The sequence below is a fragment of the Panthera tigris genome, chromosome C2, assembly GCF_018350195.1.
Source record: "Panthera tigris isolate Pti1 chromosome C2, P.tigris_Pti1_mat1.1, whole genome shotgun sequence".
In the NCBI taxonomy this organism is placed as follows: Eukaryota; Metazoa; Chordata; class Mammalia; order Carnivora; family Felidae; genus Panthera; species Panthera tigris.
Genome location: NC_056668.1, coordinates 11,387,580 through 11,401,960, shown reverse-complemented (window position 1 = coordinate 11,401,960; position 14,381 = coordinate 11,387,580). Strand labels below are relative to the sequence as shown.

General features: G+C 45.8%; 1 protein-coding gene across 7 annotated transcripts in view; it reads left to right on the top strand.

Moving 5' to 3' along the window:
* The window catches only part of ITSN1 (intersectin 1), a 217,486-nt gene that overhangs the window by 157,457 nt on the left and 45,648 nt on the right, over nt 1–14,381 (top strand). For 6 of the 7 annotated variants that reach the window (XR_006207652.1, XM_042956710.1, XM_042956707.1 and 3 more), the window contains exons 24-28: nt 1,260–1,426; nt 4,693–4,738; nt 7,070–7,191; nt 10,287–10,404; nt 12,047–12,238. Coding sequence is in view for 6 of the 7 variants with exons in the window: in XM_042956710.1 (XP_042812644.1) it covers nt 1,260–1,426; nt 4,693–4,738; nt 7,070–7,191; nt 10,287–10,404; nt 12,047–12,238 (645 nt within the window). In the remaining variant the exon portion in view is untranslated. Of the gene's footprint in view, nt 1–1,259; nt 1,427–4,692; nt 4,739–7,069; nt 7,192–10,286; nt 10,405–12,046; nt 12,239–12,611; nt 14,132–14,381 lie in introns of those variants that run through there. The other variant, XM_042956712.1, reaches the window with a different exon arrangement.

Here is a 14,381-nt window from a genome sequence, read left to right as displayed (position 1 = left end):
ATGTTAGCACACGCATTAGGGTGTTTGTGTTTTTTTGTGTTTGTTACAGCTTTCATTAGTACCTCCCGCAGAGGCCCTTATAATTAGCCAAAAGGATTCCTCCATACTAAATTTCTGCCTAGTAATTAACAGTAGGCTGTGAATTTAAGGGCTCCACGTGAAGGTTTAGTGAGAAACCTGCATCATCCATCATAAAAATGAACTTTCTGGGTAAAAGGTGATTAAAAAAAAAAAAAGCCTTTAAAAACATACACAAAAGGCCTAGGATACGATGAAGAAAAAAGTAGAAGCGAGAAACTTAGGTCTGTCTTTCTATAAATCTTACTCTGTACCTAGTGTAGGGTCTAGAATTTTGCGCCTGGTGATCTTTCGGAGAGTGTGATTTGGTTTCTAAGCCTTAGTAAAATCAACTGTTTGTCCTCCAAAAAGAAAAATTTCCTCTGGAATGCACACCCTTCACATTCAAGGGGGTAAAGAACATTGACTCTTATTTTTTTAAGACTTGAATCATAAAATGTAAGAAACTGAGATTTATTTTCAGCTCGTTCAGAAAGGCTTGCCTGTTTTCTGGGATTGAGTAGACATTACTTTCACTGTCAGTCCGCTACCTGTTTATGCACTTGAATGACAAGTAGGTGCCCATTTTTAACGAAATAGTATACATCTTTTCTTTTGTGTTTTAACAGCTTCCTCCCATCTGTGTGTATGGCACAAAAGGGCATAAGTTTTCACTCGGGCACTTGAATAATGAAAAGAACTGTGTCTAATTTACATGCAGGATATACTGTATCTAAAAATTTTCCAAAATTGTGACTTGATACCCTCAAAATGGAAGTACAGACATTTGATGTGTGTACAAGATCCGGTGTGCTGGTGCATCTAAACCAGCACTCAGCACGACACGGGTACTCAGTAAATGTTAAAAGTAAACGTAAAAACCATTTTCATTCAAAATCATGACATCAAATGGTAGCTCACTCTTGGTACTCAGTGTCGGTAAACATGCGGTCGGCTCTTTGGTTCCCGTGGCTGGGTCTTCCCAGGAATTGTCTCCCTGTCTACAGTTAACTGAATTTTTATGTGCAACTTGGGAATTTAGAGCCCAGGGTATTCTGCAACTCTGTTTTATCTGTGACTAGCCTTTCTCTTGAATGGATCTTACCCTAACTTCCTTATTCATAAACTTGCATTTGCAAAGCTGTCTGGGATTTCTGTAAACAATCAAGCTCTCTCCGTATCTCAATATTTCTCCCCACCAGAATTTATTGCCATGTACACTTACGAGAGTTCTGAGCAAGGCGATTTAACCTTTCAGCAAGGGGATGTGATTTTGGTTACCAAGAAAGATGGTGACTGGTGGACAGGAACAGTGGGCGACAAGTCTGGAGTCTTCCCTTCTAACTATGTGAGGCTTAAAGATTCAGAGGTAAACCCACATTCACTGTTTCCTCCCCCTTTCGGTGCGGTGATTCTCTTTGCAGGGAGTCACGATATTGGACGGTGGAACACGTTGATGGGTTTTGCTAAAGTTCTGGGACGTTGACAGCAAATACAGTGACCTGTAATTGTTTCAACTTGTCATTTGGTGCCGCGGGGTTCCCACAAGCAGAAGAACCCCCTGGGACTAAGTGGAGATTGCATATAAGGAGGCTGGTCTGCGTCACCTGGGTTAATGTTCAGTATTCACCTCTGTTCCTACATGTGACTGACTTAGGATTTGGAGTAAACATTCTTGATCAGGTCTTCACGAGCACTGATCTGGGGTACCCGAAGGAAAACACACAGCAGTATTTTGCCCATGTCAACAAAAGAATGGGGGTGATACTGGCCCTAGAACATTGGGCAGTAGAGAGTTTCCAGAATTTATATTTTGCCTACACATTAGGGAGACACAAGATCTAAGAGATCGATACACTTTTGGCTAAGCCTTAAGGTCTCAGACCCATTGATCAGGGCCTGAATATGTTCTAAATGCTGTTGTCCTTATAAATCAGAAATGGCTCCCATTGTTGTTACATGGGGCCCTAAAAATTCAGTTGCATAACAAGTGGTCTTGAAGTGGTGCGAGTTTAACGGAATGGGGTGGGCCTCCAGAGTACTGGAAGCCTAGCTTTGTAGGGGCCAATGTCAAGTTAGTGGAGAATTTCAGGGTAAACCAGTGTACTCATTTAACAGAGAGCCATTGCACATAAATAAACCAACAAGAACTGGCTTTCCCCCACCCCACCCCCTGCCCCCACCCCCACACCTCCTTTCTCAGGTGTAAGCCAGTGGACAGAGTTCCTCTCTCATTTGAATGCCAGTCTCTGGGTGTAAAATCGGGCTTGGTCCACAGGCCCCGTGTGTGCAACTGCTTTGGAAGCCGGGAGCCTGGCCCCACACTGCAGCCTGTTCGTGGGCCTTCTTCCCTGCAGTTCCCAGGAGCACTTTGTATTTTGCTCGAGTTTTGTTTTTTCAGGGAGTGTCATTTTTGCTGTTTGGGGTTTTTTGTTTTTGTTTTGTTTTTTCTTGCTGTGGTCTTGAAAGCAGCTTATTGAAACACCCAGGAGGGGTTTGCAGGCATTTGCCTACCCCTGGAGAATATGGCAGAAGCCAGGTAGACAGTACTTCTGTTCAAGAGGACAGCCAGCGAATTGTCCTCCTCAGACCTGGAGAGGGGAGAGTTAGGCTTTTCTCCAGGCTTCCAGTTGGATCCAGTAAGAATCCTACAGATGGTATTTCAGGGGCACAGGGGAAAAAGTACAACTGAACTCAATTTCTGTTACTAGGCATGAAGACATTTCAAGTGACTACCTGTTGGTTCAATTAAAAGACAAAAGCCATTACTTATATTTTACTTTGATAAATTATAGTCTTCTATTAAAAAAAAAACATCTGAAATCAATAAGTGAAAGAAAAAAAAACTGACATTTTTAAAGGTAAGCTGAGTTGTAAGGTGCTTTTTAACCACAGTCTTAAATTATGAGCCACAGAAGAACTAACAGCGCTAAAGATTTTGGACAAACATTGAGTGAGCTACATTATTTCATAATGATGAAAACATCGAAAAAGTCAGCTCTTTCATTTTCCTTGGACACGGAGTTCAGTGTATAAGGAAAATTTCCTGCTAAAACCAGACCCAGCCTCAGATAGCAGAATTGCCCTCTGGGCATGGGAGTGTCTGTCCTATCCTGGCTTTTCCCTTCTCTGTAAGGGAAGGGCTGGGGCACATGGCCTGGGGCGGCTTTTCTCCTGCATTCTTGAGGGGCGCCAGGACAGAACCTGATCTCCTGAGTTGTCTCAGCTTCTGTGCGGCTGTCATGTTAAACAAGGAGCGCACTGGGGCGCCCCTGGCTGGCTCAGTGGCTCTTGATCTTGGGGTCGTGAGTTCAAGCCCCATGTTGGGTGGAGAGCCTACTTTAAAAAAAAGCGGGGGAGCACACTCAAGCTACTTGGACTCTATCATTGGGTGTTGCCAATTGCATTGTTCCTTTTATGGACTATAGAGAGCGTGTTACAAGCCTGTACTGGGAAAGTAACTGGTCGTTTGGAATCTTATTTCATTAATATTCCTTTATTTTGATACGCAGCGTATAAAAATAGGAAAGGAGATTGGTATTATACATCTTGATAATACAGAAATCATAATCAGTGTGAAACTTGTAACTCAAACTTTCCCTGGTAAATGGTTATTAAATTTCAGTGACCCAAATAAAGAGACTATGATACGTTAGATAAATGACATGTTTTTATTCTTACAGTAACTGTCATTTACTTTATTAAGCCTTTTGTTTTGTTTTGTTTTGTTTTGTTTTGTTTTGATTGGAAAACTTAATTTACTGGCAGATAGGGACTCGAGGATGCAAATCAATTCAGAATAAAGCACTTTGTAATGACAGATTACAGTCTGGCCCCTGTCCTGACTCGAGGTCTCTGTTGGCTTGTTCAGCTGGTTTAAAATTCCATGAGTATCCATAAAGGAATTCAACCCCAGAGCACTTTTGGAACAATTAGTAGTTGCAAAAAAAAAAAAAAAAAAGTATGGTCTGTTTCTATGGATTGTACATCCAGCATTGATAGAGGAATTTCAGTGTTAAGCAGTGTAAGATTTGAGCGGAAGGGATACACAGGAAAGGGGCTGCCTCTTTGGATAAAGATGTCAGTGGGATGGGGGAAGGTGTGTTTGAATTGCCACTGTACTGTTTCCGTTGTTAAAAAAAGAAACCTCTAAAAAATGTGGCAAAATATTAATATTTTATGTAGCAAATCTGGATTTCGGGCTCCTAGATGTTCACAGCCCGTATAGTTTTTGTGTGTGAAATATTGAATAACCATTTGAATACAAGCAGGAGCTCAGTGTTTAGGACCACAGACTAACAGTCTTCCTCGCCTGGCACCCCCTGTTTGGTTTGACCCAGGGACAGTATGCTATGTACAGACAGAACTTGAGCCCACTGGGATCCTACAGTGCCACATACTTTGCTCCCTTTTCCCTAAAGAAGAGGGTAAAAGCTGTGTGTTTTAAAGTACTTATTTTGTCCCATGGTTTCCTGGTACCCATCTGATGTCAGGAGATACAGTGCTGCTGTGTTTCCCCAGAATGAACAGGGGGCTTTAGGGGCTCGAGCGGGCTTGTGTCATCGTTGATCGTTTTTTAAGTTGCATGACCAAAACTCTGCAGTATGCAAATGAGACCTTTTGCTCTGTTTTAAGGGCTCTGGAACTGCTGGGAAAACAGGGAGTTTAGGAAAAAAACCTGGTAAGTTACAAACCCTGATGCTTCTTTTTCAATGTTTTGAATGTAATTGACAGTTGCTCCTGTATCTTTGTTCATTAGAGGCCAGCAGCCTAAAAAGAAAGACAGAAGGACCTTTCCAAGGAGTGGTTGGGGTAGATCCTTTTCTTGAAATCCGTTAATAACGTATACACGGTTATGCAGTATGGCTATTGCTTCACACATGGGGAGCAGGGACATTGCTAGACAGAACGTTCTTGGGTTGTGAAGAAGTAAGTCAGGCAGTGTGGTGGGAAGTTGTAATTCATGGAGCTGTACGATTTGGGCTCAGCCGCTGCTTCATCACCCTCTTGGTAGGTCCAGGACACTCTTTTCCACTCCTGACAGCACAATCCGTCCCACGACATAAGTAGTGGAGAAGAGTCAAAGAGCAGCAAAGCACAGGTCCCTTTAATTTGGAAGCCCATGGGTTGCTTTGCCTCAGGTACACATTGAAGGCACAAAATTATAGCCATCCCTCCGAACTCAGGACTTTAGTTTATGTAAACAAACTCACATGTGCTACAAAGAGCACCGTGAAAGAGAGGAGAAAGAAACAGATGTGAAATAATACGGTTTGTATGGCACGCCTTCCTCACTTAGGTCATCTGGGCGTTTTTGCCGTGAGGTTCTGTAGGAAATGGTGGGTTGAAGAGTTCCTGCCAGGCTGAGGGGATCTGGTGCTTCTGCGTGTCGTGGTCCGCCCCAGACAGGTTTACCCGGAAAAGTGGGCTCTCAAGTTGCCGTAGGATTTTAGTCAGACTCCAGATACTGGAACACCTGAGTCAAATCTGTGTTTTAACTGTGAGTGTTTTACCTTTTGGATTGCCGTTCCAAAGGGTCCAGATGGGCTTAACGTTATCCTAAAACCAACGAGCTGCTCAGGGACACAAAAGACAGAAAAGAATGCTGGGGCAGATTGCTGGCTGTGCATGCCAGGTCCTTTGAGGAGCGGGAAAATCTGAGGCCAAATAGGACACTAATTGGGACTCTCTCCAAACCAAAAACTCTTGGAATCTACAGCTAGTCCTTGGTGAGTTATGGGAGAATTCTTACCCCAGCACAGATTTCCCAGCGAGGGCTGGGGCCAAGGTGTGTAAGCTGGCCTCCGTCTTGCTTCCCCTGATCTCCCTGAAGCATCTGGCAGGGCCAGACCTGCCCCCTGACAGCCTGGCGCTCCTAGCATGGTGGCCGGAGGCTGGTGGCAGAACAGGGTCATGGAGGGCTTGTTGCTACTGTGCCTTTTAGAGAAGGGGGAAATACCTGTCAGAGGGGGAGCCTTTTTACCTCTTGCCTTTCTTTCTGTCTGTCTTTCTTTACCTCATTCCTTCTTTCTGTCAAGATCTGTTATGACGGGGAGAGAGCACAGAGGAATAGAACAGTTAGTTCCTCACTGCTTCGAGAAGTTCCGAAAGCAGTCACTGTGGATACGCCAGAATTTAGTCAGAGAAGGATTTTGTCTTTTCGTACTCGACCTCCTGTGCCAGTAGAAATGTACTCTTCAGAGCCTGGTCTGTGGTGCTGCTGGAATTTTCCCCATGAGATTTTTAACATTCAGGGAAAGTACAGAACTGTTTACGTTTTTTGTTTTGTTTTTTTTTTTCCGTGCTGAACTGTTTATTCATAAAATTCCCCTCTTAACGCCAGATCCTTTTTTTTTTTCTAACTCGAAATAAAAAGAAATAAACGCACATTGACATGATTCCTACCTGATATTCAGGGATCACCCTCAAAATGTGAGCCACAAAGAAAATGGTCACGTGGGTGGGGCTGAGCGTCTAAAGCCACAACATGTAAATCAGCTAGTGCCACGCTCCCAAAAGTTTCTGGAGAAAATAGGATTTCTCTGTTTACTTACTTGGCCGGTGGGAAAGCTCCACGTGAGTTCCTTCATTCACTTAACAACCCTCGAGTGAACTGTGTGCTACGGGGTGGAAGGCGGGCTGGGGAGGAAGGAAGGCCCAGCTGCTGGCGACAGGGCATTCGCAGTAATTGCGGGCGGGGCTGGGACAGAAGGTGCCGGAATTGGGCACAGGAGTGGGGTTCGCGGAGGGAAGTTGGTCAGTGAGTTCTGAGAGATGATGAGGAAGTCCTACAGCAGCACCAAAAGGCCACCCGAGTCCTGGATTGCTGCCTTTGGATTGGAGGTCATGGAATGGGGGGTGACTGAGTGGGCCATCTTCATTTAGTAGAAAGCCAGCCCAGTGCAGTGGCTTTGATGATGTTAATCTGTGAACCCGGGAGGTGGCTGTGTCTTCCTAGGAGCTCTTCTTCTGACCATAACGCTGCGCTGCGCTGTTTGGTCTTGTTTTCCAGAAATCGCACAGGTGATTGCCTGCTACACTGCCACGGGTCCGGAGCAGCTCACCCTGGCCCCTGGTCAGCTGATTTTGATCCGAAAAAAGAACCCAGGTGGATGGTGGGAAGGAGAGCTGCAAGTTAGTGTCTTTTCCTTGTGTTTAAAATCCTCCGTCCAAAGTTGAATGTGCAAAATCTCAAAGGGATACAATTTCATCGCCAAGGACAGCTAACCCCGCACCGCCTCGTCCTGCGTGTGGATGTCGGGAGAGTGCACACCATCGGAACCTATGTGTTTGTTTTCTGAGCTTCGGACAGCCAGTGGCAGAGTTGTGAGAGCTAAGGATTCATTGAAAGACTTATCCAAATTTGTTTTGACCCCTGAGTTCAGATAGTGAGGGTTGGTAGCATGAGAAATCATGATGAGGGACGCCTGCAGTGACATCTCAAGTGTCATGGCATTATAGAAGCAGAGCTCATCATCGGTAGCAGTATAAGGTGTGATACGAAAGCCACATCTGTACAACACAACGTATTTAGACCCGTGTGTGTGTGTGTGCGCGCGCGCGTGTGCCTGTGTCTTCAATTCACCGTTTTGTCAAGGCCAGGGAGGGCAAGGTCTGTATATTGTGGTGAGCTGTGCATATGGGGCAGCAAGTTAAGAAATCAAGTGCCAGCAGAGTGCGGGGTGAGCCAGAGGACTAGAGAAACGTGTCTTGGGTGGAATGAAAAGCTTGCCTGGAGTAGAGCCAGAGGTTAAACTCGTCTCGGGCAGCTGGCTGGTGGGCAGCCATAAAACCCGTCCAGCAGGGCTGACCACACTGACCTTACAGGCTCAGGAATCTGACCTTGACCTCTGGGGTCTCGGGACCCACTCCTCTTTGTACTGTTGTGCTGGTGTCGCCTCAGGCTGCCCCCAGCCGCTCCCCTATTCATCTTCCCAACCATCGGCGACATCTCCGTTCCAGCCCCATTTCATTTGGTGGTTTGCTCTCTTGAAAACAGGTGACTCCCCTAGACTCTCTTAGCCTCACTGAGAGTAACGTGCCCCACCCGTGGTTGTCTCCCAGCCCTCCCCCAGCCCGCCAGAGCTTGCCATATCCCACCTCCCCCAGAAGCTTTGTGGCCATCCCACCAGCAGCAACCTCTTCTTCCCCTGAATGATGGTGGGGTCCCGATGCCCGCACCACTCTTGGTATTTAATACTGATGTTGATGTCATTACCTAGCTTTTCACACACATTTCTCACGTCTGCATGTAGGTTATCAGCTTTCTGAAAGCGGTAACCATAGTTTTTCATCCTTAAATTCCTAGCACCTTGCTCAGAAGAGAGTTTTGAACCGTTCTGGCAATCCACAGTAAAGTGGGTGAATTGCCGTGCACGGAGGGCTTCTGGCACTTTCACTGGATACACACATGAAGAAATTGCCAGTGAGCTCTGTGTTCCGTCCTTGTGAAGCTGCAGGGGCATGGCAGAGTCGTTGCAAGCCATGTGGCGGGTACTGGACAGATGAACACGTGGGGGCTTGCAAATGAGAGGCTGCCATCGTGGGCGGATTCCCTGTAAAAATAAAAGCTTTAGCCCTTCAGCCAAGGGCATGAAGTCTATCAGAGCACAAGGAAAGGGAAATTTGATCTGCGTTCTACAAGTAACCCAGATGTATCCCTCTTAATAAATTGGCAGGTGGGAGGGCAGAGTTAAGGTGGAGGAAGCTTTCTTATCTCTTAGCTTCATTTTCTTATTTTGGGAATAGGTAATATATTCACATGGCTGAAAATTCAAAAGTGAGGGGCGCCCGGCCGGCTCAGTCAGTGGAGCATGTGACTCTCGATCTCGGGGTTGTGGGTTTGAGCCCCAAGGTAGGCGTAGAGATTACTTAAAAATAAAATGTTGAAAAAGTAATAAAAAATAAGTAAAATGCAGCAGTGAGCAAAAGGGGATGCAAAATGTCTCCCGCCCACCCCATCCTCAAAAGCAACCGCTTTTTTTCTTTTTTTTAATGCTTATTTATTTTTGAGAGAGAGCGTGAGCAGGGGAGAGGCAGAGAGAGGGAGACACAGAACCCGAAGCAGGCCCCAGGTTCTGAGCTGTCAGCACAGAGTCCGATGTGGGGCTCGAACCCACGGACTATGAGATCATGATCTGAGTTGAAGTCGGGCACTTAACTGACTGAGCCGCCCACGTGCTCCAAAAGCAACTGCTTTTACCAGAGTCTTGCTTTCTAGAGATACAGCGCGTGTGTGCATGCACGTGTGCACACGGGTAAACCAGTTTGAGTTCTCTGTTGCCATTGGTGTAGTTGCGTGGTCATAGCACTGCTCAAGATTCTCAGCTAGACTCTTCCATCTCACAGAGTGAGTCAGAAATTGCAGGTCTCAGCTCACCACCTTTATTATCCGTTCCTCCATGTCATAGGCTATCCCTTTCCGACAACACCCAGCATGTAAACACTCAGTAAACGGGTCTTGTGTTGAATCAGATGGAAGCGAAGGAGAAAAGAATGGCACTGGGAATGGCTGTAGCCGTCACGGAGGCCTGACGGTCTTTGAAAACAATGTCAAGTTGAGACTCTTTATGTCCTGTAAATATTACAGTATGTTATCTTGTATCGTCCAGAAGAATGAGGCGTGAGGGTAAATAGGGACTTACCACTAACTAGCTTATGACGCCAAAACTCACTTAACTTTTCTGGGCCTCACTTTCTTTATCTGGGAAATGGGAGAAGTATTAGGATTCTCCCTTCCGGCATTGTGCAGATACATACACGTAACCTGCTCAGTGCAGGACGTGACTCAGCAAAAGCACCAGTAAGCGTGGCCTGCTGTGATTAGTAGTATTTTATGATTGTTACTACTTTCATTCCTGTGAAATCCGTATGTCATGTTGGCATTCGCCATAATCTTTACATTACCTGAAATTAACACATCAGAGCCGGCGCTGCCCGAGCAAGGGTTCTAGCTAGGACATACCACATCACACGGAATTGCGATCCGCACAGCCCAGCCCGTGCAGAAACACTCCAGGCTTTGCTGACCAATGACTGCCACAATTTGAGTTTGAGCTACGGGGTTTTCGTTGCATAATCTAGTAAGTAAGTGAGAGATTCTACTGTGTTAATGCCACTTGGTTTGCAGTTTTCTATAAACTGTACAAGTGCTCTGTTGCATAACAAAAACTTCATCACGAAGGATCATGAACCTCTTAAACATTTTGATGTAATTATTTTCTTACTAGGCACGTGGGAAAAAGCGCCAGATAGGCTGGTTCCCCGCTAATTATGTAAAACTTTTAAGCCCTGGGACGAGCAAAATCACTCCAACGGAGCCACCGAAGCCGACGGTGTTACCGGCAGGTAGGTGGTTTACGATCTCTATTTGGAAGATGGCCTGCAGGTCACGTTGGTCTTTCCAGTCGGTTTTCTCCTGAAGTATCTTAGATTGTTTCTCACATCTGCTGTAAGCACTTCCTGTGCTTGCCGGGACTGATACCCAACTAATGTGATCTGGAATATGTTTTTCAAAAGGACCAAGTATCTAAGCAGCTTTCCTGTTCTGGGTACAACAGGGCCCTTGTTGGAACCCTCTTCCTAAAGCAGCCATGAATGCTGCGGCATTAAAGCCAGATTTTTCTCTTGATTTCCTTCCAACTATTTAATTTGGGATTTGGGCGAGGGGGTGAGGGGACAAAAGGGAGCTCCTAAACATAAATGGCTGGGGTCTAAATAGGTCAGGAGATAGAGCTGGAGGCCACGGGGTTCTGTTGGTTGCAATATGCTGTTCACTGAAGACTAAAATAACTCCCCTGTGACATTTCCTGTGAACAGAGGGGCTTCGCTTACTGGGCAGGATGTTGCACACACTCTCCTAAAGGACTCAAAAGAACAGAGGGCACTGCGGCTGAGCCGGTTGGCTATTTTCTGCCTGAAGAGACCAAATTAGATGCTTTGGTAATATTTGAGGCGGGTGAGGTCAGGGGAGCAGGATTCTGCCTTAGGTCTTTAAAGCTACCAGTTCTTGGGTGGCATTTGTGGAAAATGTAGAATTTTCATTCGTGTCCTTGCCATACATCCCGGTGAAATCAGATTCACACTTGGCAGCCTTTGCAAGAAACGAAAGGATTGGCAAACCGGGACTGTGCCCAGCCCCAGCTGGGCCTCTCTGCCTGAGCTGTGGCCTCGTGTGGGCGGAGGGGTGTGGTGCCAGCTGGATCCCCCCACCCTCCCCGCCTTGGGGGGATGCCTGGCAGTTCCCTCTCATCAGGTTGGTTGAAACCCACAGAAAGGATTTGCTGAAGCGATTCAGTTAGCTGGAGAATTTGAAAAACCTACACCCATATACAGGTTGGTTAAGAAAGATTAATTAGGGGCACGACCTCACCGTATGGTCTTATCTAAAGTGTGATAATGCCAGGAAACGAAGGCAGTTTAACCTCCCATAGGTTGGAGGGAAAAAGAGACAAGAAAAATTATTCTTGAATGTGGAAATTTCTCCTCTGAGACAAAAGTTTGAGACACAAAGATAGAGCAGAATAAAACACGGATTTTTACTGTTGAGGAAGATTTGGGTTTGTGGGGAGATCAGATGATAATTAGCTTCCACCTTAAAAAGACAAAAGAAGAAGCAAGAAAGGAAGCAGAGAACTGTAGCAAAGTCCCCGGGATGCACGGGATGCACGGCTGACCCGGCTTCCAGAGTCAGCATTTTTAAGGAGTTCCCCTCCGCTCAAATAGAAATGATTCCATGAGCGTTCAGTCATCAGTGTAAATTTTCTGCTGACAAGTCCACATGAGAAAGAGGAAGGGTTTATACAAACTAAAGACTCCATGTGAAATTTTGCTGTCGTCTTGGTTTTTAACCCATCTTCCTCTGCTGCCCTCGCTCTGCCCTGTCCCGAAAGAACAGCACTAACACGTGGGCATATCTGATGACCCCAAGTGGCCCCTTCCGCGTGCCTCTCGGCCGGGCAGCTCTCACCTGGCCCTGTGTCTTCCGCAGTGTGCCAGGTGATCGGCATGTACGACTACGTCGCCCAGAACGACGATGAACTGGCCTTCAACAAGGGCCAGATCATCAACGTCCTCAACAAGGAGGACCCCGACTGGTGGAAAGGAGAAGTCAATGGACAAGTGGGGCTCTTCCCCTCCAACTACGTGAAGCTGACCACAGACATGGACCCAAGCCAGCAATGTAAGTGCCTGAGCGGCTCCGTTGTCTCTCCTGTCTGGTTCCTTACGGTAAAACATGCAGCATTGCTCTGATTCTGCCGAGCTTTGTTTGCAGAACGTAAAGCTAGACCATTGCTGCATTCGCAACAGTCTCTTTGAAGACCTTCTGTAATGCAAGACTTTTATCTTGTGGGGTTGTTTTCTTTTCTTTTGGTTTTTTTTTTTCATTCCTTCTGTAGCATGTCCCCTCCCTCCCCTCCCCCCTTTTTCCTTTTTTTTTTTTTTTTTTTTGATCATTTTGGCACCATGCTGTTGACATGCCTGACTCATTTTCCTAGCTTGAATTTTGCTCATTGTTTTGTTTTGCTTATGTGTTGTTTTCCTCCTTTTTCTAGGAATCATATGTTGTCCATCCCCCCCTCAGGCTTGAAAGTCCTCAAAGAGACCCACTATCCCATATCACTGCCCAGAGGGATGATGGGAGATGCAGCCTTGATCATGTGACTTCCAGCATGATCACCTACTGCCTTCTGAGTAGAAGAACTCACTGCAGAGCAGTTTACCTCATTTTACCTTAGTTGCACGTGATGACAATGTCGAGTTATGACTTGCAGAGATAGAAGCAAACCTTACAAAATTACACAGGGTAGTGGGTCCTTTTGTGGCTTTCCTAGTGACTCGAATTGACTTCCCCCCCACCTTTGCACAGGTGCTTTCGATAGTTTTAAAAGTGTTTTTAAAGATATATTTTAGCCTTTTAATAAAAATCAATAAATTACTCCTTTGCCATTTTGGTTTTGCAAAAAGACCCACTATCAAGGAATTCTGCGTGTGCTATGGAAAAAAAAAATGTTCCAAATGTCCATAAATCTGAGACTTGATGTATTTTCTTTGTTCATTTTGTCCAGTGTTACCAACGACATTGTGTAGTTTGGGTTTCCCCCGCCCCCTGCTGTGGAAGCAGAGGAATTCAGTGTATCTGTTTTAAAGCCGTGTAGAACGACCCCAATTAAACGGAAGGTGTTTGGCGCTTGTTCGTGTGTATCAGATGTACCCTGCCGAGCATGTAATAATACATCCTGTACATAAGAACTTAGTTCTTCCCATGGCGAAAGCTACCACCTTGTACGATGCTCTAATCATATTGCATTAATCTGATTTTGCACAGTGACCTTGTAGCCACAGGAGAAAGCACCTGTGTTTTTTTGTTCGGTCTCAGATTTATCTGGTTGAGTTGGTGTTTTCTGTTTGGGGTTTTTAATCTTGCGTGTTTTCATACCGTAAAATCAGTAGACGACGCCGCTGAGGTTGTCACGATCAACAGTATCTACAATCTCTCCTTAGTCTCTGTTACATGAAGTTTTTATTCCAGTTACTTTTCACGGAATGACCGATTTTGAACACGTAATTTTCTTGACAAGAAAGAATGTATAGAAGTCTCCCTGCAATTAATTTCCAATGTTTACATTTTTTTTAACTAGACTGTGGGATTTCTGCAGATTAATACGAAATGGAGCTCATGGTCCGTGTATGTGTTAGATGTGTTGTAGCTGAAGCCATGTGTGTCTTTTAAACACTAGTTGGAAGCTCTCAATAAAAATGCCCGCTGCTGACAGCACAGGACACCGGGTGGGGGGAGCCTCAGCACAGTCTCGCGGTTCCACTAATGCCTTTGTAACCTGAAGTCACCTTCTGTTTTCACGCCTCCCTCGGGGGCGTCTGTGCAGAGCCCCTCCCGCACTCACACGGCGCGGAGAATGGGGGCTGCTTCCCCTCGTTCCCTTGCGCTCCAGTATTTTCATGGATATGAATGTAAGATATATAAATACATAAACCTGCGGCTTTAACAACTGTAATACCACCTTTTGGATTAGTTACGTGTATAGATAATTAAATTCTTCATACAAAAGTTAGACGGAAATGTCTCTGTGTTTTGATGTTGGAACCTGGCAGTGGTGACGGGGAACCAGACAGACTAGATGGCAGCCGGGGCCAGCTGCCCACGTGTCCATGGGGACGCTTGGGCTTTGAGATGCAGACGCCATCCGCTCCTCACGGAGTCTTCTTTGACCCCCCCCCCCCGCCCCCACCTTGCTATCCGCTCCTCCCTGATCAAGGAGTAGAGGATGGCCCCTTACAAGACGGGTTTTGAAGACTAGAACTAC